The sequence below is a fragment of the Lepidochelys olivacea genome (assembly GCF_965140295.1).
Source record: "Lepidochelys olivacea isolate rLepOli2 genome assembly, chromosome: 7".
Lineage (NCBI taxonomy): Eukaryota > Metazoa > Chordata > Testudines > Cheloniidae > Lepidochelys > Lepidochelys olivacea.
The window spans coordinates 106618824-106643812 of record NC_140417.1 but is presented as its reverse complement, the minus strand read 5'-3'; the positions used below and the strand labels follow the sequence as shown (position 1 = coordinate 106643812).

General features: G+C 42.7%; 1 protein-coding gene across 1 annotated transcript in view; it reads left to right on the top strand.

Moving 5' to 3' along the window:
* Positions 1–365: 365 nt before the first annotated feature.
* LOC311523253 (scavenger receptor cysteine-rich domain-containing protein DMBT1-like) overlaps positions 366–24989 on the top strand; it is a gene marked incomplete at its 5' end in the record, with an annotated part of 28284 nt that continues 3660 nt past the window's right edge. The window contains 13 exons of the mRNA XM_084633025.1: positions 366–384; positions 2288–2592; positions 3801–3843; positions 4017–4321; positions 5532–5574; positions 5749–6053; positions 8353–8461; positions 11394–11504; positions 12683–12793; positions 13759–13869; positions 18628–19032; positions 19265–19325; positions 20458–20499. Coding sequence (XP_084489151.1) covers positions 366–384; positions 2288–2592; positions 3801–3843; positions 4017–4321; positions 5532–5574; positions 5749–6053; positions 8353–8461; positions 11394–11504; positions 12683–12793; positions 13759–13869; positions 18628–19032; positions 19265–19325; positions 20458–20499 — 1970 coding nt within the window. The remainder of the gene's footprint in view (positions 385–2287; positions 2593–3800; positions 3844–4016; positions 4322–5531; positions 5575–5748; positions 6054–8352; positions 8462–11393; positions 11505–12682; positions 12794–13758; positions 13870–18627; positions 19033–19264; positions 19326–20457; positions 20500–24989) is intronic.

Genomic DNA, 24989 nt, shown 5'->3' with positions numbered 1-24989 from the left:
TTTGTAGTTTTGAATATATCTTGTTCTTCATTCACGCTCCTTCAGTGATTATCTTCTAGTTTGTGAATGTCTCTTGTCTTTCATTCTTGCAATTGTACGTCATAAAAAGTATTCAAATGTCCACCTAATAAAGATGGCTTTTAATCATCTTGAATCATTTTTAAGACTGTCCTTATCTTTTTGCATTGCCAGCTCCATCACCTCCAACAAACGGGCCCCCTCCAAGTGGTAAGCCTTTTCTCAGCTGTCCTTTCAATAATTGTCTTCTTCTTATCTTCTCCCTCCTGAGTTAAAGAGGAGCCCATAATTTCTCAGTGCAGTTACTGGGCTCCTCTCTCCAGCATACACACCCGAATTGCCGTGAAATGGCAGAAACCCGCAGAGGTAAATGTTGTTGCCAAAACTATAATACTTATGTGCAAATAATATACAATTTTAGGAAAAGGAAAATATCAGTTTGTAACTTTCATAAAACCACAGGAGCCAACTTCATAACTAGAAAAGAACCCCGAATTTCAAGAGCTGGGTGAAAATTAATTTCCCTCTGTTTTTCCAAGGACCATTAGTGAGACTGGTGAACGGACAGAACGGGTGTTCCGGTCGCGTTGAAGTCCGTTACAATGGAAGATGGGGAACAGTCTGTGATGATGCCTGGGACATGTCTGATGCAGAGGTTGTGTGCAGACAGCTTGGGTGTGGCCAGGCCATTGAGGCCCCCACGAATGCCCGGTTTGGTGAAGGCTCTGGAAGTGTTCTCTTGGATGACGTGCAGTGCAGAGGGAACGAATCCTCTCTGTGGCAGTGCTCGCACCAGGGTTGGGGCACACATAACTGTGCTCACCATGAGGATGCCAGTGTCATCTGCTCAGGTACTCGCATTTGTATTATTTTTACCTGAAATGTATTTTAGAGGAATAACATCCAAACCTCCAAGTGGGAAACTCACCATCAGAAATTGGTCCTGAGCCATCTGAGGGCAAGAGTGTGTGTGTGTGTGTGTGTGTGTTTGTGGCTTCACTGAAGTCATGTTGCCAAGTAGGCAGATGGAGCTCAGTTGCCCAGTGATCCATACGAAGATCTGGGAGGATGGTGTGTACTCCGTTAACATCGCATGACTTCAACGGTCTTTGGGATTTCTCCTTTACTTTCCTCAAGTGGGAGTGCAGAAATCCTAGTCCCCCATCAAGAACTTGAACTCTATGGTGTAAAGAGAAGCATGGAAAGGTTTCCTCCAAGCCGGAAACTGATCTAATGGGTTTTCCCAGAGCAATGAGCAATAAGACACATGGTACAAGCTCATCTCCCATATATCCAAATTCCTTTCCCCAATTGCCTGGCCCAGACTTACTTAATTTTGGCATTAACATAACACTTGGGTCACTGTCTCGTTAAGTGTCCTCCTCTCTGCCGATCCACAGAGGATATGAGTGTGTTACAACCCCTGCAAGAGCCTTTTGAGTCTCAAAATCAACCTTCAGCACCTCGTACTTTTAGCTCTGGAGGTTGTGCTTCAACCTCTGGTGTATTGAGGAGGTGGACGCTGTCATGTGAGACCAGGCTTGTCCTGAATTTCAATTGCTGTGCCCGACGATGCTTGGGATCAGCTTTTTTGACCAGAAGAAGTAGGTAACCCACTGCTGAGAGTGTGTTACAGGTCTCCCTGTGTGCCCAATCCACTGAGGGTATGAATCTATCCGCTACATTAGCACTCACACGTTCTCCATTTGGGTTTGTAGTTTTGAATATATCTCGTTCTTCATTCACGCTCCTTCGGTGATTATCTTCTAGTTTGTGAATGTCTCTTGTCTTTCATTCTTGCAATTGTACGTCATAAAAAGTATTCAAATGTCCACCTAATAAAGATGGCTTTTAATCATCTTGAATCATTTTTAAGACTGTCCTTATCTTTTTGCATTGCCAGCTCCATCACCTCCAACAAACGGGCCCCCTCCAAGTGGTAAGCCTTTTCTCAGCTGTCCTTTCAATAATGGTCTTCTTCTTATCTTCTCCCTCCTGAGTTAAAGAGGCGCCCATAATTTCTCAGTGCAGTTACTGGGCTCCTCTCTCCAGCATACACACCCGAATTGCCGTGAAATGGCAGAAACCCGCAGAGGTAAATGTTGTTGCCAAAACTATAATACTTATGTGCAAATAATATACAATTTTAGGAAAAGGAAAATATCCGCTTTGTAACTTTCATAAAACCACACGAGCCAACTTCATAACTAGAAAAGAACCCCGAATTTCAAGAGCTGGGTGAAAATTAATTTCCCTCTGTTTTTCCAAGGACCATTAGTGAGACTGGTGAACGGACAGAACGGGTGTTCCGGTCGCGTTGAAGTCCGTTACAATGGAAGATGGGGAACAGTCTGTGATGATGCCTGGGACATGTCTGATGCAGAGGTTGTGTGCAGACAGCTTGGGTGTGGCCAGGCCATTGAGGCCCCCACGAATGCCCGGTTTGGTGAAGGCTCTGGAAGTGTTCTCTTGGATGACGTGCAGTGCAGAGGGAACGAATCCTCTCTGTGGCAGTGCTCGCACCAGGGTTGGGGCACACATAACTGTGCTCACCATGAGGATGCCAGTGTCATCTGCTCAGGTACTCGCATTTGTATTATTTTTACCTGAAATGTATTTTAGAGGAATAACATCCAAACCTCCAAGTGGGAAACTCACCATCAGAAATTGGTCCTGAGCCATCTGAGGGCAAGAGTGTGTGTGTGTGTGTGTGTGTGTTTGTGGCTTCACTGAAGTCATGTTGCCAAGTAGGCAGATGGAGCTCAGTTGCCCAGTGATCCATACAAAGATCTGGGAGGATGGTGTGTACTCCGTTAACATCGCATGACTTCAACGGTCTTTGGGATTTCTCCTTTACTTTCCTCAAGTGGGAGTGCAGAAATCCTAGTCCCCCATCAAGAACTTGAACTCTATGGTGTAAAGAGAAGCATGGAAAGGTTTCCTCCAAGCCGGAAACTGATCTAATGGGTTTTCCCAGAGCAATGAGCAATAAGACACATGGTACAAGCTCATCTCCCATATATCCAAATTCCTTTCCCCAATTGCCTGGCCCAGACTTACTTAATTTTGGCATTAACATAACACTTGGGTCACTGTCTCGTTAAGTGTCCTCCTCTCTGCCGATCCACAGAGGATATGAGTGTGTTACAACCCCTGCAAGAGCCTTTTGAGTCTCAAAATCAACCTTCAGCACCTCGTACTTTTAGCTCTGGAGGTTGTGCTTCAACCTCTGGTGTATTGAGGAGGTGGACGCTGTCATGTGAGACCAGGCTTGTCCTGAATTTCAATTGCTGTGCCCGACGATGCTTGGGATCAGCTTTTTTGACCAGAAGAAGTAGGTAACCCACTGCTGAGAGTGTGTTACAGGTCTCCCTGTGTGCCCAATCCACTGAGGGTATGAATCTATCCGCTACATTAGCACTCACACGTTCTCCATTTGGGTTTGTAGTTTTGAATATATCTTGTTCTTCATTCACGCTCCTTCGGTGATTATCTTCTAGTTTGTGAATGTCTCTTGTCTTTCATTCTTGCAATTCTACGTCATAAAAAGTATTCAAATGTCCACCTAATAAAGATGGCTTTTAATCATCTTGAATCATTTTTAAGACTGTCCTTATCTTTTTGCATTGCCAGCTCCATCACCTCCAACAAACGGGCCCCCTCCAAGTGGTAAGCCTTTTCTCAGCTGTCCTTTCAATAATTGTCTTCTTCTTATCTTCTCCCTCCTGAGTTAAAGAGGCGCCCATAATTTCTCAGTGCAGTTACTGGGCTCCTCTCTCCAGCATACACACCCGAATTGCCGTGAAATGGCAGAAACCCGCAGAGGTAAATGTTGTTGCCAAAACTATAATACTTATGTGCAAATAATATACAATTTTAGGAAAAGGAAAATATCAGTTTGTAACTTTCATAAAACCACAGGAGCCAACTTTATAACTAGAAAAGAACCCCGAATTTCAAGAGCTGGGTGAAAATTAATTTCCCTCTGTTTTTCCAAGGACCATTAGTGAGACTGGTGAACGGACAGAACGGGTGTTCCGGTCGCGTTGAAGTCCGTTACAATGGAAGATGGGGAACAGTCTGTGATGATGCCTGGGACATGTCTGATGCAGAGGTTGTGTGCAGACAGCTTGGGTGTGGCCAGGCCATTGAGGCCCCCACGAATGCCCGGTTTGGTGAAGGCTCTGGAAGTGTTCTCTTGGATGACGTGCAGTGCAGAGGGAACGAATCCTCTCTGTGGCAGTGCTCGCACCAGGGTTGGGGCACACATAACTGTGCTCACCATGAGGATGCCAGTGTCATCTGCTCAGGTACTCGCATTTGTATTATTTTTACCTGAAATGTATTTTAGAGGAATAACATCCAAACCTCCAAGTGGGAAACTCACCATCAGAAATTGGTCCTGAGCCATCTGAGGGCAAGAGTGTGTGTGTGTGTGTGTGTGTGTGTTTGTGGCTTCACTGAAGTCATGTTGCCAAGTAGGCAGATGGAGCTCAGTTGCCCAGTGATCCATACGAAGATCTGGGAGGATGGTGTGTACTCCGTTAACATCGCATGACTTCAACGGTCTTTGGGATTTCTCCTTTACTTTCCTCAAGTGGGAGTGCAGAAATCCTAGTCCCCCATCAAGAACTTGAACTCTATGGTGTAAAGAGAAGCATGGAAAGGTTTCCTCCAAGCCGGAAACTGATCTAATGGGTTTTCCCAGAGCAATGAGCAATAAGACACATGGTACAAGCTCATCTCCCATATATCCAAATTCCTTTCCCCAATTGCCTGGCCCAGACTTACTTAATTTTGGCATTAACATAACACTTGGGTCACTGTCTCGTTAAGTGTCCTCCTCTCTGCCGATCCACAGAGGATATGAGTGTGTTACAACCCCTGCAAGAGCCTTTTGAGTCTCAAAATCAACCTTCAGCACCTCGTACTTTTAGCTCTGGAGGTTGTGCTTCAACCTCTGGTGTATTGAGGAGGTGGACGCTGTCATGTGAGACCAGGCTTGTCCTGAATTTCAATTGCTGTGCCCGACGATGCTTGGGATCAGCTTTTTTGACCAGAAGAAGTAGGTAACCCACTGCTGAGAGTGTGTTACAGGTCTCCCTGTGTGCCCAATCCACTGAGGGTATGAATCTATCCGCTACATTAGCACTCACACGTTCTCCATTTGGGTTTGTAGTTTTGAATATATCTTGTTCTTCATTCACGCTCCTTCGGTGATTATCTTCTAGTTTGTGAATGTCTCTTGTCTTTCATTCTTGCAATTGTACGTCATAAAAAGTATTCAAATGTCCACCTAATAAAGATGGCTTTTAATCATCTTGAATCATTTTTAAGACTGTCCTTATCTTTTTGCATTGCCAGCTCCATCACCTCCAACAAACGGGCCCCCTCCAAGTGGTAAGCCTTTTCTCAGCTGTCCTTTCAATAATTGTCTTCTTCTTATCTTCTCCCTCCTGAGTTAAAGAGGAGCCCATAATTTCTCAGTGCAGTTACTGGGCTCCTCTCTCCAGCATACACACCTGAATTGCCGTGAAATGGCAGAAACCTGCAGAGGTAAATGTTGTTGCCAAAACTATAATACTTATGTGCAAATAATATACAATTTTAGGAAAAGGAAAATATCCGCTTTGTAACTTTCATAAAACCACAGGAGCCAACTTCATAACTAGAAAAGAACCCCGAATTTCAAGAGCTGGGTGAAAATTAATTTCCCTCTGTTTTTCCAAGGACCATTAGTGAGACTGGTGAACGGACAGAACGGGTGTTCCGGTCGCGTTGAAGTCCGTTACAATGGAAGATGGGGAACAGTCTGTGATGATGCCTGGGACATGTCTGATGCAGAGGTTGTGTGCAGACAGCTTGGGTGTGGCCAGGCCATTGAGGCCCCCACGAATGCCCGGTTTGGTGAAGGCTCTGGAAGTGTTCTCTTGGATGACGTGCAGTGCAGAGGGAACGAATCCTCTCTGTGGCAGTGCTCGCACCAGGGTTGGGGCACACATAACTGTGCTCACCATGAGGATGCCAGTGTCATCTGCTCAGGTACTCGCATTTGTATTATTTTTACCTGAAATGTATTTTAGAGGAATAACATCCAAACCTCCAAGTGGGAAACTCATCCTTATAGGCGATTCCAGGGGCAACTACAGGGAAGGAAGTACATTGCAACGTGACTGAAATGAGCCCTGGGTACCATGTTGCCGCATATTCCATACAGAGGCCTGTGAGCTCCAGTAATCTCTGCTTCCCTAAAATCCTGTGTGCTCTGAAGGGTTTGGAGTTGAACCGTTGGTTCTTCTGCAAGGGGGAATTAAACTGCAAGAAACAAAGAAGAACCTTTTGGTTCTTTTCTTCTTCTAGGCCCCCATCACATTGTTCTCCCCACAGCAGCAAATGATTTAGCTCATTGTAATAGAATACCTGAGATGTAATTTTACTTTATTTTTTCTAGTAGCTCAATGTTTATTGAAATGTCTCTTTTGTAAAATATTTAATTTTGCCTTTTGTTTTCTTTCTTTGTTTACCAGCTTCTTCACCTACCACACAGGAGTCCATTACTACATGTAAGTTTGTATTCCAATTTAAAGAGTTACCTATTATTTCAGAGGGCACGTACTGGATTCCTGTCTCCACTGCTTTAGAAACATACCTGCATTCCAATGGAAAGAGCAGGTATCTGCAGAAGTAAAGCCATTTTCTTCTTCTCTGGCTTTCATACTATTTTGACAGTAGAGAATTATTCCATAGTTGGCTCCTTTTTTTGTTCTCCTTAGCCCTTTTCTACAACTTTAGGGTGTTTTGCACTGGTGTGCCACTACATAAATTACTACTGGCGAAAATTCCTAGTTTAGATGAGCTGCACCAATGCAACATGTGCTTTGTACCAAATGGTCTCATCCCAGGTTTGAAACTATTCCAGTGTTGTTTTCCCAGCATTATGTGAACAGGCAGTGGTGGATTTAGAGGTAGTGGGGTCCTGTGCTCAGCTTTATTTTTGGGGCCCCCGCAACACAACCCAGCCAAGAAAAAGAACATTCTCTCTTATCTCCTCTGCCCCTCCGTTTTTCATTCTTTTTTTCTTCCTCCTCCTTCTCTATTATAAGTAATAGACAACAAAAACAATCAAGGTACCTTACTTTATTTTCATTTTCTTCCTAACTTTATTTTCACAGACCACTTGAAAAGTGTTGAGGGTCTCAGCGAACCACTTAATGATCTTTCCAAATATTGTTTGTACCATTATTTACTATTGTAAAGTGCTTTGGAGAAGACCGCTTTATAAAAAAAAACATCATAACCTTTCCTCAGTCCACCTGAATGGAGTTCTCGGACCATAGTTTGAGAACTTCGGGTCTAGATGAAATTTGCATTATCCTAACGTGAAAAATGTGTAAATATAAAAAGTATAGAAGATGCATGAATGGAAAAATAAAAGTTAACTTCCTCTGAAGAAATCTATTCAATTTGAAAAAAAATATTTATTCAGATAGCTTTTTTTCCACACTTTTTCTTTACAAAATCATCAATTAAGTCATCATAAGTAATATTTTGTAAAGAGGCACTTTCAGTTGTCAATATTGCTGAACTTGTCAAATGTTCCCGACTCATCGTATTTCGCAAATAATTTTTAACTCAGTTTAATACAGAAAAAGAACGTTCACCAGAAGCATTTGTGATAGTTATTGTTTTAAATATTTTCAGAATGGATTCTACATTTGGAAAGATTGTCTGCAAACCATCACGTACAAGTCTGCACAAATCAACTGGTGATCTTGAAGCATAGACCTCATCATAAAATGAATGAAATGTTTCAGTTCATCTTCAGGAAGATTTATGTCTATGTCCTCCCGGTAGAATTCACTTAATTTCTTACTGTAGTGGCTTTTAGCATTTTTGTCCATACTTCTGTTAAAAAACACGCAAAATAAGTCAACAGTTTTCTTTAGAGATTCACTTCTACTCTGCAATTGCACTATTATTGTGTCACAAATAACATTGACTGTCTCAACGATTATCTTCTCTTTCCCTTTTAAATGGATTTCATTGTCTCTAAGTTCATCAAAAAATAACTTCCTGGGTTTTTTACGTTTCTCCTCAGATATATCAGAGGAACCTATATTTTCTGTTAACGTTAGTGCCTCTGCTTCCACCGAGCTATAGTCATTTTGAACTTCTATGACAAAACTTGTAACTGAGGCTAACAATTGTGAAGCATTCAATAAATTTGTATCAACCTTTTGCAGTGATTTACTGATGTCATTAATTCTTTGAAGTAAACAGTTCCACAAAAGAGTGAAAACAGCAATATCGTACTTTTCAAACTTTTCTGCAAAGGATTTTGCTTCAGTTTTCGCAGATGGTTTTTCAGAATTTGATGTGGCCCCACACTGGCTGGCCCAGAGAAGCAGGCAGAGACCCGCGTGCACTGAACACCCACCTGAAGGTGTGTGTGTGGGGGGGTGGGCACAGTTCCATCGGCGGCCACCTGAGCGCCCTACTGCCTCCACGCGCTCATCTCTGCTCACCTTCCCCGGCCGGCCCCCCTGCCTGCGGGCGCTGCACCGGCTCCTGCGGCCAGCCCCATGCCCCGGCCATGCCCCCCCCGCCATCATTGCGGGGGTTGGGAGAATGCCAGGGTATGGTATGTTTTGCGGTAAATCCACCCCTGTCAACAGGCACATGCATGTCGCTGGGAATTGTCATGTTAAGTAATGGCTGAGGCAGAACCAGTGAGGAAAGGGCAGAGAAACAGAGCACAGACCTTGCATGGAACCCATCAGACACAGGCTAGGGTTGTGTTTTATTAACTCCTGACAAGCAAATTGTGGGTTAGGAAAAGATCTTCCCTGTTCCTTCCCTGCCAGACTGAAATCAGTCATTTGGGTGTGTATATTGGTGATAAGACTGAAATGCTGTACCTGTCTTTTTTATTTATCTGTGACTGTTATGTGCACCTAAGGCCAGATACACTCCTATGGCCACAGTAGCATCTGCATGCACCTTTCTGGGCACATGGAGGGGAGGCTGCCACAGAGAGTAAATCAGCGCATCACACGTCTAGCTTGGTTCAGCCCTCACTTGGGCTGTCACTTCTAATTTTGAGGCTGCATCAGCTGGCTCCAGGTTCCTCGCAGAGAGGGGTTTGCATGACTTTGCCCACACACCAGACAGATTGACCATGACTCGAGAGTGAAAAGAGCATAATTCATGTTGCACAAAATGTAAAATAATGGGATTTCCCAAACTATTGTGATTTAATAATTAATAATAATGTAAATAAAGGCATGATTTGGATGCAGATGCAAAGTTCTGATAAGCTAGTGTAACCCACAGACCTCCTTGGTGTGATTCTCTGTTCTCTCTAGTAGCACCAAGACCACTTGGAGATGATTGAGTTTGCTCTACAACCTTAGCTAAGGGCTGTGTGGCTTTTAGCTCATGCAGTGGAGGTTCATGCTCTAGAGGTCCCAGGTTCAATCCCGCCCACCGATGACTGGGGTCTGTCAGTGTTGCAAGTAGGGGCTCGTCTGGGATTTCAACTGGAAAGACTCCGAAGCTCAGGACGCACTTCCTCAGCTAGGGAAAGTATGTAACCCACACACCACCTGGCTGTGGTTCTCTGTCCCCTCTAGTGGCACTGAGACCACTTAGAGATTTATGAGTCTGTTCTACAGCCTTAGCTAAGGGTCATGTGGCTTTTAGCTCATGCACTTAGCTCTAGAGGTCCCAGGTTCGATCCCACCTGCTGGTAACGAGGGTCTCTTGGTCTTACATTAGCACTCCAACCTAATGTGATGCCTTTCTTCAGATGTGAAAAACTTTTACCCAGTTTGTACAATAGTGTGACAGCTACTAAAGTGGAGCTTTTATTTTCTTTCATGTATCTGGCCAGTTCCTGCATCAACAGGTATTTCTTAGTTGGGTTCAGTATAATTATCAGAATCTTTCAACTCTCATTTGACAGTGAGGGGCTGCTTCTTCAGCCCTTAACCAAGCTGAAAAGGATTTGTCCTTCATTGGTCCTATTAAAGATAATCCCCTCCTCATACAAATATACCTGCTTGAGAGAATCGACTTTAGTCTACTCACCTAAGTGAGTGCTGCTCAACATGAGTAAGGGTTTCAGAGGCAGATAACTGTTAAACTGGCATAACACTGCTTGTGTTTATCAAATCAGTGGCAAATCCCCATTGCTTTCAATATCTGTGTGTGGGTTAGTAGTAATGTTGAAGCTCTGTGTTAGTATAGTTTAGTAGAAAATAATTCAATTAAATAAAAAAATCAGCCTTGCAATCTTAATAATATCACAATATCCACCTACAATCAATGAAGTCATGCTTTTAAAGAGGCTCAACCGTGACCAATAATGCAAAATTTAAGAAATAATATTATTTATAAGATTATTGAAATAGAACATTACTGCCCACACAAATTACATGCAACAGTTATATTTTGAGGAGTCTATTCATACCAGCTTGCAAATCACTTCAAGCATCAATTCTCCAGGAAAAAGGAATCACTCGCCTACATTTGCCTGGTATTTCAAATCATCCAGGGCCTTTTTTAAAAGTGTGCAAGTAATTTTGCACCTAATTTGGCATCCTGTTACCAAAATTGTATGTGCATACTGTGTTGTTTTGATTACAGTTGTCCTCCTTGTGGACTTCTGGCTGGATGTGATGTGTAAGTGTGGTCATTTTTCCTGGTACAGAAGGGAGTACACAAATTAGACCGCACATAAAGTAGTTCCATATTTTTATCGAGCTACGGGCTTCAGATGTTTTCAGATGCAACCTTAGTTTGTCCTCCTTTAGTGAGAAGAACAAGGAAGTAAAAGAAGTCTCTAAACCTACATACTCTAGAATACTATAATTCAAATCAATGAAAGAAGAAAGATTCCTTGGGTCCGATGTATCAAAACTAATGGATTTTGAATCCTCACAACAAAACTATTTCTGAAAAACCTAGTGATCAACATTTATTTTCAGAAGTTATTCACTGAAATATTTCATTACATTTCATTTTGAACACGAGACACTCCCTCTCATTCTAGATCTCCCACCCTCATATCCAAGATGGAGTTTAACCAGCTACACATGCAACAGTGAGATAGCAGGGCTCACTCAGCACCTCCTACTATTTTAGGACAAACACATGTTAAGTGTGCCGGTCCACAGAGCAAGAGCACCACCCTGTTACAAGGGGTTCTTAGTTATAGGTGGAGAACTGGTAGTGGAATGAATATAACTTAGTGAAGAGTGAAGCCTTGGGGGAAAACAAAAACAGAGTAAACTCTACTCAGAATAGAAACATGAAATCTAAATCTTTTAACCAACACCCCACTCTATTCATTCTTTTCCTCAACTTTCTGACAGCCGCTGCAGATTACACGACACCAGAAACAGATAGCTCCTCTTCATCCACTTTCACGGCAGAGACCACTGGGGCAATATCTACCCCACAACCACTGACTACAGCTAATGAAGGTAAGGGAAATTCGAGTGTGAACATAATCTAAGAAAAATGCTAGAATAAGTTATACTGTTAAATTAATAGGCAGGACCAGATGCCATTCAGTCAAGCTTTCTAAAGTAGCTCAGCTGTGACCAAAAATGCAAAATTTTAGAAATTATTCTCTCCAAGTATAATTTTTACTTTTCTTTAATTGCTTTTTAATTAGTGACTGTTTATAGAATTCTTTATTTTTTTATTGTTCCGCATTAATACATACTGGCTACAGAACCCCAGGACAATCTGGCAAAACATTTAAATAATTTCTGGTATGTACTTTAAAATATCTAGAAATGTCTTTCTGCTAGATTTTTTTTTTTTTTTGCAGCCTTCTTTCTTAACTTCTGCAGTCTTTTGGGTTTCTGCCACTTCCCAAATGACTACTGTGTCACCAGTCCTCCAGAAATGGAGCCAAGTGTCTTCTCATTCTATCTCTTTTCTATCACTCCCTACCTAAATTTTGAATGTTCCTCTTTGAACTCACTAAATCAAGTGATATTACCAGAGGACTAAACAAAGGAAGATACACAACTGATCTTCAAAAGATCTATATATATAATGTGAGAAACAACATTCTAACCTCGGTATAAGGTGCATTTTTTTTTTATTATTTTTTGGTAAATTAAACATGAGACAATCATCCACCAAGGAGACAATGCATGAGCAGGACAGAAATATTAAACATAAATGGGAGTTTTCCCAATATCTCTAGCAGTAAGAGACTCAGCCAAATAAAATGCAGATAGTTATTGTTTATGCTTTTACATTTTCTAATGGAGCCACATCACTACCTGTTGTTTAAGTTACAGGGCCCTTTTGAAAAGAGAATAAAATGTTTGCAGTGTTTTGCAGTGTTTTGAAATGATAGGTGGTAAAGAAGATGAGCATAAACTTACAATATTAACTTCTAGGTTTGCCCCTTAAAAATCCAGTCCTGAACTAATGCTGTCAATGACAAAAGTCCCCCAATTGCAAATCAAATAATAATTTGTAATTAACATTGAAATATAACTTTGACCCACATCTCCACAAGCAAAAGGTTTTTTTCCCCACAAAACATGAAATCTAAATCTTTTAAACAACACCCCAATTCTAGGTGCTATTACTAGATGCTAGTTCTATCTATTAATTTCTTTCCTCGTCTTTCTGACAGCTGCTGTGGGTTACACAACACTGGAAACAGTTAACTCCTTTTCATCCACCTCCGCACCAGAGAGCACTGGGGCAATATCTACCCCAGAATCACTGACTACAGCTAATGAAGGTAAGGGACAATCAGAGTGTGAACATAATGTAAGAAAAAGGCTGGAATAAGTTATACAGTTAAATAAATAAGTAGGACCAGATGCCATTCAGTCATGCTTTCTAAACAGGCTCAGCCATGACCAAAAATATAAAATTTAAGAAATGATATTAGTAATAATATTTGCATGAAAAATAAAAGACATAGAATTAGGACATTACTGCCCACAAAAATTACATGCAAGAATTATACTTCAAAGAGTTTATTAATATATCCCTACAAACCAGATTATCGAATTGTTTCAGGCATTTGGTAAGTACATATGGTGCCACATAGAGATCTCAGGCATGACCGCTTTAATATGTAGAAGAAAGGAAATAATTTGGCATTATGACATCACAATTCAGAAAGGGAAGTTTTCCGCTGGATGTGGAAATGGGCATCTTGTCTCTTTTCCTCAACTTTCTGACAGCCGCTGCAGATTACACGACACCAGAAACAGATAGCTCCTCTTCATCCACTTTTGAGCCAGAGACCACTTGTCTCTGAAACTTACAGAACATTGACTATTGTTGCTCTCACTATCACAAATGCTTAGGCAAAGTTGAATATTGACATGGCTAGCCATGCTGTGTATTGCCTACATGGGTTTCTCTGCTGGTGGAGGTATGATTGTCCGTGCTTCCTTCCATGCAGAATTTTTACTTGCTTTAATTAATTTCTTTTAACTCACTTCCACCTTTGCTCCTTAAGAACCCAGTCCTGAACCAACAATGTCAATGACAAAAGCTCCCTAATTTCAATTCTATAGGACTTTATTATTAACTTTACAATACAATTTTGACCCACATCTGTACAAGCGGAAGGCTACTGCGTTAACTCATTTTTCCACAAAACATTAAATTTAAATCTTTTAACCAATACCCCCAGTTCTCAGAGCCATGACTAGTTCTTTCTCTTAATTTCTTTCCTCATCTTTCTAACAGTAGCTGTGGATTACACAACACTGGAAAGAGATCACTCCTTTTCATCCACTTTCATGCCAGAGAACACTGGAGCAATATCTACCCCAGAATCACTGACTACACCTAATGAAGGTAGGGAACAATCAGAGCATGAACATAATGTTAAAAAATACGTTATACAGTTAAATAAAAAGGGAGGACCACATGCCATTCATTCATGCTTCCTAAAGTAGCTCAGCCATAACCAAAAATGCAAAATTTTAGAAATGATTCTTTCCATGTAGATGGATAATTTTTACTTTTCTTTTAATCACTTCTCTAGTGCAGTAAGTGGTAGCACTATTAGGCTTTAATCTTCTATGTGGAACTGCCACTAGAGGAAATGAGGACACACACTTTGTCAGCGTGTTTCACAGCTATTTGCTAGACAACAGAAGAATGCTGAGAATGCTCAGGAATAATGGGTTCCATTCCACATTCTAGAGGGGAACTTGCTGTAGTGCTTTCAGACCCTTCTGCCCCTTTCCCTGCCCCAGTCTCTCCCTGTTCCTTCAATATTTATCCCCTCGACTACTGTCCACGTCCCTTTTCCTGCGTCTATCGTGCCTGGCTCCCTGCCCACTCTTATCTTCCCCCTGGCTCCTGCCCTTCTTCCATCACCTATTCATTTTTTTCTGTTCTCTTTTTGTGTTACCAGCTCCTCCATTTACCACAGAGAAGCCCATTACAACTTGAAAGTATTTCCTTAGCTTTGCCTTGCTAAACTTTTACACCTGATCCATTTTAAATGTTAAAGAGTAGCCTATAATTTCATAATGAACTTCATAGACTTGGGTAAAAGTTTCAAAAGTATCTAAGTGACTTGGAAGAATAATTCCAATTTTCAGTACCCTCGGCTTCACAGTTGAAGCTCCAGCTTGAGCCCGAATGTCTGCACAGGTAGTTTTAGTGCTCTGGCACGAGCCCCACAAGCCTGAGTCTACACTGAGCTCTGAGGGCTTGTCTATGCTTACCGGGGGATCCATGAGTGATGATTGATGCATGGGTGATCGATTTAGCGGGTCTAGTGAAGATACAATACTACACTACAATACTATACAATACTAGACTCCTAATAGAATCAAAATTAGTTCAGTGAAGAGAGAAGGAAGTGCAGTTAGCATGTAAGACCCTCACCAAGGGACCCATACCATCAAGCATTAATACTTATCCCCAACCTCTCTCAATTCACAGTTTTGGAACCCATGACCCTTGCCTAGCGAGTGCTACTTAGGTGATGGAGAGTCCCTCCATCATAACAAAAGGCCAAGTACAGTTCCAAGCACAGTTCCATAATCAGGGTAATAATAATTTATTCTTCCTGCCCCAATAATAGAGACACTGGGGATCCCACAGCAGCCAAAATGACCATTTGTGCAGCTATGGCCTCATTCTAGGCGGGGTGGGTGTGTCTATGCAAATGAGATCGGCCCCTGAAGTTCTTTTCCACAACTTTCCACACCTCACCACCAGATGTCAGGGTGGAGCTCAGCCTGACACTGCTTACACTCACATAGATATATCCAGACTTTGCTTTTCAAATGTCTGACATACCTTAGGATAGCCTTGGTGTTAGCACTAACTGTGTCTCAGCCCTGGTCTACACTATGGGGTTTGGTCGAAGTTAGCCGCATTAGGTTGATTTAAAAATGACTGCGTCCACACAACCAACCCCGTTCTGTCGACCTAAAGGGCTCTTAAAATTGACTTCTGTACTCCTCCCCGACGAGGGGAGCAGCGCTAAAATCGACCTTACTGGGTTGAATTTGGGGTAGTGCAGACACAAATCGATGATACTGGCCTCTGGGATCTATCCCAGAGTGCACCATTGTGACCGCTCTGGACAGCACTTTGAACTCTGATGCACTAGCCAGCTACACAGGAAAAGCCCCGGGAACTTTTGAATTTCATTTCCTCTTTGGTCAGCGTGGCGAACTCAGCAGCACAGGTGAACATGCAGTCCCCACAGAATCATAGAGCGTAGAATGTTTCTACGCTCCCCCTATCATCTCAGTCCCTGAGGTTATCGCAGATTAGAAGGCGGAAAAAAAACACTTACGATGACGTTTTCTGAGCTCATGCAGTCCTCCCGCACTGATAGGGCACAGCTTAATGCATGGAGGCATCCAGTGGCAGAGACCAGGAAAGAATTAAGTGAGCGCGGAGAGTGGAGGCAGGACGCGATGCTGAGGCTAATGGGGGAGCAAATGAACATGATGAAGAGTCTGTTGGGGGAGCAAACGGACATTATGAAGCATCTGTTGGAGCTGCAGGAAAGCCAATAAGAGCACAGACCCCAGCTGCATCCACTGTATAACCGCCTACCCTCCTCCCCATGCTCCATAGCCTCCTCACCCAGATGTCCAAGAACGCGGGGCAGAGGGAGGCTCCAAGCACCCAGGCACTCCACGCCAGAGGATGGCCCAAGCAACAGAAGGCTGTCATTCAAACAGTCTGATTTGTAGTGTGGCTACAATAAGCAATGTGGCCTTGTCCTTCCCTCCTCCCCCACCCCACCCAGGCTACCTTGTCCGTTATCTCTTTTTTTTTTAATTAATAAAGAAATAATGCATGGTTTCTAAACAATAGTTACTTTATTTTTAAGGGGGGAGGGTGGTTGGTTTACAGGGAATTAAAATCAGCAAAGGGGGCGGGTTTGCATCAAGGAGAAACACACACAACTGTCACACTGAAGCCTGGCCAGTCATGAAACTGGTTTTCAAAGCCTCTCTGATGTGCAGCGTGCCTTGCTGTGCTCTTCTGATCGCCCTGGTGTCTGGTTGGTCAAAATTGGATGACAGGAGATTTGCCTCAACCTCCCACCCTACCATCAACATCTTCCCCCTTACTCTCACAGATATTATGGAGCACACAGCAAGCAGCAACAACAATGGGAATGTTGGTTGCGCTAAGGTCTGACCTAGTCAGCAAACTGCACCAGCGAGCATTTAAATATCCAAAGGCACATTCTACCATTGCATCTGATGAAGTGAGCTGTAGCTCACGAAAGCTTATGCTCAAATAAATTGGTTAGTCTCTAAGGTGCCACAAGTACTCCTTTTCTTTTTGCAAATACAGACTAACACAGCTATTACTCTGAAACCATTCTGCACTTGCTCAGCCTATAGTTGAACTGCTCCTTACTACTGTCCAGGCTTCATGAGCCATGGGAGCAAGGGGTAGGCTGGGGTAGGTGCGACCGCATGGTGCTGCTGGCTGGGAGAGCAGCCCAAGACAGAAGCCTCTAGCTCTCATGATATTCCAGGTGGGACTGAATCTTCATGAGACAAAACTTAAAGAAGAGAATGACCTGGAGTCTCTGGCTCCCATTCTGTGCGCTAAGAGGAGGATGGCCATGTCTGTCCAGGCGCCCCTGATCGACCTCACTGAGGAGGATTCCAAGGAGTCCTCCCAGAGCAGCAGTACCATGTCTTCCAGCAGCACCCAGGAGGACCAGAACGGATCCCCCGAGCTCGTCGCTGGTGGGCAGGAAAGGAGAGTTGCAGGGGAAGTGGTGGAATACCAGGATGGGAAAGCTCACGTGGGGGAAGATCAAGGGCTTCTCCTGGTGGCCTGCAATCATCACGTCCAAATGTCAGGCAATCTCCGGAATGAGCTGGGTGCAATGGTTTGGGGATGGGAAGTTCTCCGAGGTTTCAGCAGACAAGCTGGTGGGTCTGATGGCTTTTAGGCAGCATTTCAACCACTCCACGTTTAATAAGCTGGTCTCCTATTGACGAGCCATACACCATGCCCTGGAGGTTGCTAAGAGCCGGGCAGGGAAGACATTCCCAGAACCCCCGGCCAAGCGGCTAAAAACTAACTTCTGCAACAACAGCAAGGAGCCAGTGGAAGAGGACCAAAGCAGAGAGCAAATGGTTTCCAAAGTCACAAACAACAACAGGAGCCTTGAAGACAGTTGTTTATTGTGTGGGAGAAAAAACCCAGCCACATTCCACCCGCTGTTTGAGGGGGGCCTTTGTCAGACTTGCAGAGATTGATTCCTGAAGCTTTTCTACATGTACGATGAGGACAGGTACCAGTCCTAGTGCACTGTCTGCTGCGAAGGCAAGGAGCTGCTGCTGTATAGCAATGCCAGCTGCTGCAGGTGCTTCTGTGTCGAACACTTGGAGGTCCTGGTAGGGCAAGGTACCTCGGCCAAGGCAAAAGAGCAAGAGCCCTGGAGCTGCTACATGTGTCAACCACAGAAGTGCTATGGGGTGTTACAGCACCGACCGGACTGGAATGTATGGCTGCAAGACTTCTTCACCAGCAACAAAGGACAGGAATATGATGCATCTAAAATCTAAAAAAGGCCCACACATTTCCCAGAGTCATTACCCTTGATAACAGAACGTCAATGATTGCATTGGCTACTTGGATCACAGCAGCCCCCACAGTAGACTTGCCCACAACAGCAGCGGTGATGGTGAGCTGAGCAGGCTCCATGCTTCTGTGGTATGGCGTCTGCATGGGTAATCCAGGAAAAAAGGCGTGAAATGATTGTCTGCCATTGCTTTCACAGAAGGAGGGGTGACTGATGACATGTACCCAAAACACACCCGTGACAATGTTTTTGCCCAATCAGGCATTGGGAGCTTAACCCAGAATTCCAATGGGCAGCAGAGACTGTGGGAACTGTGGGATAGCTATCCACAGTGCACCGCTCTGTAAGTCGATGCTAGCCATGGTAGTGAGTATGCACTCTGCCAACTTAATGCACTTAGTGGGTACATGGCACCCCAAAGGGGTGGCACAGGGAAAGTTAGGACCATGGCTCTGCATCCACACACATTGGACAGCAGAGGGGGCTGGCCGTACAGAGGAGAAAATGCTGCACCCACCCATGAGGGAATCAGTCCCATCTGGACACTGGAGGATCCCCTGGAATGCATGAAATTGAAAACAAGGTAATTGTGTTAACATTAAAAATATTGTTTCCTGTGCTTTTTCAAGATACATCACTGAGACTGGTGAATGGACAGGACGGGTGTTCCAGTCGTGTTGAAGTCCATTACAGTGGAAGCTGGGGAACAGTTTGTGATGATGCCTGGGACACAAACGATGCAGAGGTTGTATGCAGACAGCTTGGGTGTGGCCACGCCATGAATGCCCGGTTTGGTGAAGGCTCTGGAAGTGTTCTCCTGGATGATGTGCAGTGCAGAGGGAATGAATCCTCTCTGTGGCAGTGCTCACACCAGGGTTGGGGCACACATAAATGTGCCCACCATGAGGACACCAGTGTCATCTGCTCAGGTACTCGATTTCTATTATTTTTTTAACATGAATTGTATTTTAGGAGCATTAAATTCAAACTTTCCAAGTGGGAAACTCATTGTTATAGGGGATCCCAGGGATAACTACAGGCAAGGAAACTCATGGCAACGTGACTCCAGTGTGCCCTGGGTACCATGTTACCAAATAGTCCATACAGAGCCCTGCGAGCTCCACTAATCTCTGCTTCCATAAAATCCTATTTGTTCTGCAGGGTTTGCAGCTGAACCTTTGGTTCTTCTGCAAGGGGAAATTAAATGGCAAGAAATGAAGAGGTACTTTTCCCCTTCCAGATCCTCATCACATTGTTTTCCCCACAGCAGCAAGTGATCTAGCTTACTGCAATAGCACGTCAGATGTAATTTTACTTTACTTTTGCCAGTAACTCAAAGTTTATTCAAACATCTCTTTTGTAAAGTATTGAATTTTGGCTTTTCTTTTCTTTCTTTATTTACCAGCTTCTTCCCCTACAACACAAGTGCCCATTACTACATGTAAGTTTGTATTCCAATTTAAAGAGTGGCCTATTATTGCACAGGCTGTCCTCGATTCCTGTCTCCACTGCTTTACAGAAATTACCTGTATTCCCACAGAAAGAGAAGTTGTCTGCAGAAGTAAAGCCATTTTCCTCTTCTCTGACTTCCTTACTATTTTTACAGTAGACAATTATTTCATAGTTGGCTCCTTTTCCCATCCTTCTGAGCCCTTGTCTATACTGGAGGGGGTAAGTCACTGCCGTAAGCAACTACAAGTGAAAATTCTTAGTTTAGATGAGCTGCACCAGTGCAAGCTGTGCTTTGTACCAAACGGTCTCACTCCCAGGTCCTTCTATTTTCTGAGGGGGCCTGGGAGGCCAAGGCTCTCAAGCAGTTTTTCCGTCAGGAGTCCCTTCTTCCAGGGGACAGGGAGCTCTGACTTGCAGTCCTGCTGGCCGGAGCAAGAGTCCTCCTTTTTAAGGGTCCACCCATCTTGAGGCCTGACAAGCCTTATAGGTGTGTTGCATTGAGGGTGATTGTGCCCAGAAGACAGCTTTAATTCTTTCCAGATGGGAGGCAGGGATCTGCCCCACTACATCCATACAGAAATTTGTGAGCTCCAGTGATGTCTGCTTCCCTAAGACTGGATGCAAACTGCAAGGTTTGGAACTAAGCCTTCAATTTTTCTGCACGGAGGAATGGGCAAATCCTGCTCCTAATGGAAAAATGTGAATTGAACTGTATAAGAGGAAGGTGGTAATTTCCTCCCTCCAGCTCCCCATCCCATTGGTTTCCCCACAACAGCAATGAGCTGTTTCATTGTAATAGCTCAACCCACATATAATTGTACTTTATCTTGTCCAGCAACTGATAACATTTGTGTGTGTGTTGCATAAACTATTTAATGTTGTCTTTCATTTTCTTTCTGTAGTACTAACTCCTCCACCTATCACACAAGAGCCCAGTACCACAAGTAAGTGAGAGAATAGTATTTCTGTTTCCTTGCCTATTTGAAGACAGACTTGTAATTTCACAGTGTGTGTACTTGATTCCTATCTCCAGTGGTTTACGTAAACTTGCCTACACTCCATAGTAAATCCATAGTGCTCTACTCTGGTTTCCTTACTAATCTGACAGTGGGAAATTATTCTGGTGTTGTCTCCTTTTCAAATTCCTCTCAACCCTAATCTATACTGGAGAGATTTCTTTTTAGCTATTCATTTAGCAGCACTGGTACAAATCCCTACTCCGGATGTTCTGCAAAAGTTCAAGTACCACTGAAGACTCTGGAATGCCTTACTCACATAGATATATCCAGACTTTGCCTTTCAAATGTCTTGTTTATTTTAGGACACCCTTGGTGTTAGCACTAACTGAGTCTCAGTTAAATTTGTAGTTTAGTATGTATTTTCCCTCTATCTCTCTTTCAGGGATGATGTTCTAGATTATGTCTTTCCTTTCTCCAGTAACTCATAAAGTTCATTTCAATGTCTCTTTAATAAACATGCTACTTTCATTTTGTCATCTTCTTTTTGAATTGCCAGCTGTACTCCCTACCACACAGCAGATGAGTACCACTAGTAAGTCTTTTGTCATTCTTGCCTTACAGAATGTTTTTTTCAACGTGTGATCCATGTTTACATGCCTATTTGAAGGGTAGCCCTTAAATTCACAGTGGATTTGCTGAATTTTCATTTCCACTTGAATACATATACACCTGTATTCAATGGATATAGCAGATATCTGCAGAAGCAAATAAAATATTTTAATCTGGCTTTCTTTTCTGTTTGTTCAGCAGAAAATTACTCTCGGGTCAGCTCATTTTCTAGTCCCACTACAAATAATGGTGTGAACACACCTGTGTATGTCCCTGTGTATGGTATCCATGGTACCTTCCCTATCAAATTTAATCATTTTATCTTAAATTAAAAAAAAATAGGTACAGAAATTCAGTTTATCAGTGAACTGCTATGCCTACTGAGTGTCAGATTCACTGCCACCAACATGGGCCTTTCAGTTTATACCCATTTGAGTGGAGGGAGGAGGGGTGATTGGCACAGAGAGTGGATACCTTCAGAATTAGTGCATCTCCCTGTTGATCTGTTGGTGTCCTGTCCCCCTGAGCAGGCTCCTGGTGGATCAGTGTTGTGGGGAGTTTGCAACATGACACACATACTGCTGATCAGTTTACCATCACCAGGGAATAACTATGGCCCCAAATGTTATTAGGGAACCACAATCATATTGTATAAATATAATGAGACCACCTAAGCCATTGTAATTAATTAATTAATCTAAGACATTATTTGGACTAGCACTGTAGCCCACTGTGCTTCCTTGCTTCAGCTAAGAAAAGTGTATCTAGTTTACAGATTCCTTGACTATTACTAAACTGTGCCTTCATTTTCTCTCATCTTTGTCAGTCTCTGACCATTACATGGCATCAGGAGCAACGGGTATTTATTAATTCATTTTATTGTAATTATTTGTTTGCTACAATGTATTTCCTTTTAAATACTTCTAGTGTTCTCAAAGCTGGCTCCACTGACTTACTGTTTGAATGTCCCAGCTGACAAAAATGGATATTAAAGGAAAAAGGCTTTTGTCTGACATTCCCAGAAATCTGCTAAGCTTAACTTGGAGTACAGTTTTGGAGAAGGTGATATGTGTTTTGGCCAAACTATATTAATCACAACAACCTGAGAAGAAAATAAACCATTACATATTTGGAGCCATATGTCATCCTAGAGCCAGATGGAATAAAATAAAAACTCCACCCCCAAACTTTTGTCCATTTTGTGTGCCACACGATACATATTAGAAACAAGGGGTTTCTGACCCTGCTGATGTCAATGGAAGATTTGCCACAGACATCCATGGGGCCAGGATTTCACTGTAAATCTTTAAACTTCAATGTATTCCATACTATGGTACTGGTCATGTTTTCTTTTAGTATTGCATAATAAAAGTCTCATATACCCTGTATCTGCCCCCAAGAGAGCCAGAGACCTCGGTGGATGTACTATGCATGGATCAATGACAAGATAGAAGCCTAAATCAGAAACATAGTGATGGTTTCCTCTAGTTTTGAAAATTAATTTCCCTGCTTTTCCAAACCACGTCGCTGCCACTGGTGAGCAAAGAGGGCAGGTGTTCAGGTTACATTGAAGTCCCTTACAATGAAAGCTGGAGAACAATCTGTGATGATGGCTGGGATACAAAAGACACAGATATTGTGTGCAGGCAGCTTGGGTGTGGACTGGTTATTTCAGCCCCAGTTAGTGCCCATTATGGTGAAGGCTCAGGAAGTATCCTCCTGGATGATGTGCAATGCAAGGGAGATGAATCTTTGGTCGTGCATAGACATAACTGTGGCCATCAAGAAAATGCCAGTGTAATATGTTCCGGTACTTCAGCGGGCTTTGTCTCAGACTCTGGGTTAGGTTTCCCTAAGAGGTATATCACTGCAGTGTTTGCTCATTTTTTGAACTAATATGTATTTCCAAGTTCAGTGCACCATTCAGATTATACAACCCACCAAATGCTTAGATAATGTGCTGGGGTCTCCTTGCCCAGTGGGACACACGTTTTAAAAAGGCATCTTGGTTGTAACTACAGAATATGAGCACTTGTGTGCAAACAGTTAAGGGAACATGGAAACTCTTCTCCAGATGCAAAATAAGTATTTGAGCATGCAATTACCTGTCCATGCAGATATACACAAAGAGCTTAATCTTCTTCACATTTAAAATAATAGTAATTCCCCTTTTCAATTTCAAGCAGGGATTTTTTTTCATTAGATTAGTCTTTGAAAACTGATGGTAAATGGCAGCTCTATTCATCAGAACATTTTTTATTAATATTTTCAAAATCTTTTTTAATTTAATTGCTTACTCGGTATGTTAATTGATTATGCTATAATCATAATAATAAATAATGCATGAAGCTTCATGAACTATCCTTAATTTTTGCCTTTTGTTATCTTCTTGCATAACTCCTCCTGATAATACTGAAGCACCCAAGACACCTGGTAATATTTTCTTATCCTTCTTTTACTACTGTACTGCAAGCTTGGATAAGAGAAACTAGTTGGGAAAGCCTGATTAGGCCATTTTATTTGGTGTCTATTGCACCTGTTAGGCATATTTGGACCATCGTGGCTTTTCCTGATGGTCACTCACTGCCTTGGAGGCTGTTGGAGCCCATGAGCGATGGGTGACTTTCCAGTGCGACCCAGTAATACAGTTTTAAAATTCCAAATATTCTGTGGTCCCAGTACTCACTGTGGTACACAGCCCCAGCCAATGCAGACTTTAAATGTTGCAGTGTCAGAGACCAACAGTAAGGTGGCAGATATGCTGAGCTCCAACAGAAAAGAATCTTCATTGTTAGGGAACTTCAGAGAAGCGTTGTCATGGAGGATGGCCAAGGAGGGGAAAGGGGGTCACAAACCCTCCAGGGACCAATCAAGAAAGGGAGGAAAGTAGGAGAAAAGAGTAAAAAGTTTTGAGATCCATCAGAGAAGGAAATGTGATAGACATCTGAAGACAATGGTGAAGCCAAAGAGGGATGCAGATTGTCCCATTAAACTGAGTCACAACATGTTTAAAGCAATGGCTCAAGCTCTACAGATTTTGGTAATAGCATGTTGCTCTAGTAGAAGAGCTGTGTTCTGGCAGCGTGCATGGAGAGAAGGAGCCAGTCTGCACTTGTATATTTTATCATTAAGCTAAGTCTGCATTTATAGAGTGGTCTTCATATGCATTAGTAGGCCAGTTAATTGAACCCCTGTTCACTGCACCTCGCTGGAGCAGGTGTCTGAGCCAAGAATCACAAAATGCAGATCCCTGGGTTATTGCTGTGGCCTAACTCTGAGCTCTCCCTGTTAGGTAGCATAAATAACTGTGGAATCAAACTAATTTATGTAACCTCAGTATTAATTCCATAAGGGAGATAGGCTGGGGAAGTGAACTTTCAGTTGTGTCAATCTTAGCAATAAAGAAAGGGCAAATTCATTTTCTCTCCACTCAGCTGTTATTTCCAGGCTAGTTAACATTCTGTGAGGCTAATTGCTTGCCAGTGATGTGAACATAATATATAGTAGCATTTTAATAACTACTGGATTTTTATACATGCTTCAATATTGTTTACTGATATTCAAAATTTCTCATCTAGTGGCACTTACATGTCTGCCAGATTACATGCGTGCAGTAATTAGAAGAGCCTATATCAGGTCAAAAGGCTATTTTTCATGGAATGTTCACTTGAATGACCCAGCTTGTAGACCTATGGTTACAAAATCCCATGTTATATTCCATATACCTTATGATGGCTGTGGTACAAAAAGTGAGGTAAGAGTTTACATCTGAAAATACTGTATATCAAAATAACTTGTTAAAATTACTTATTAATGAAAAGTTGTCAGAATAACTCTGTGCTTTTAAGTTTCAGAGTAGCAGCCGT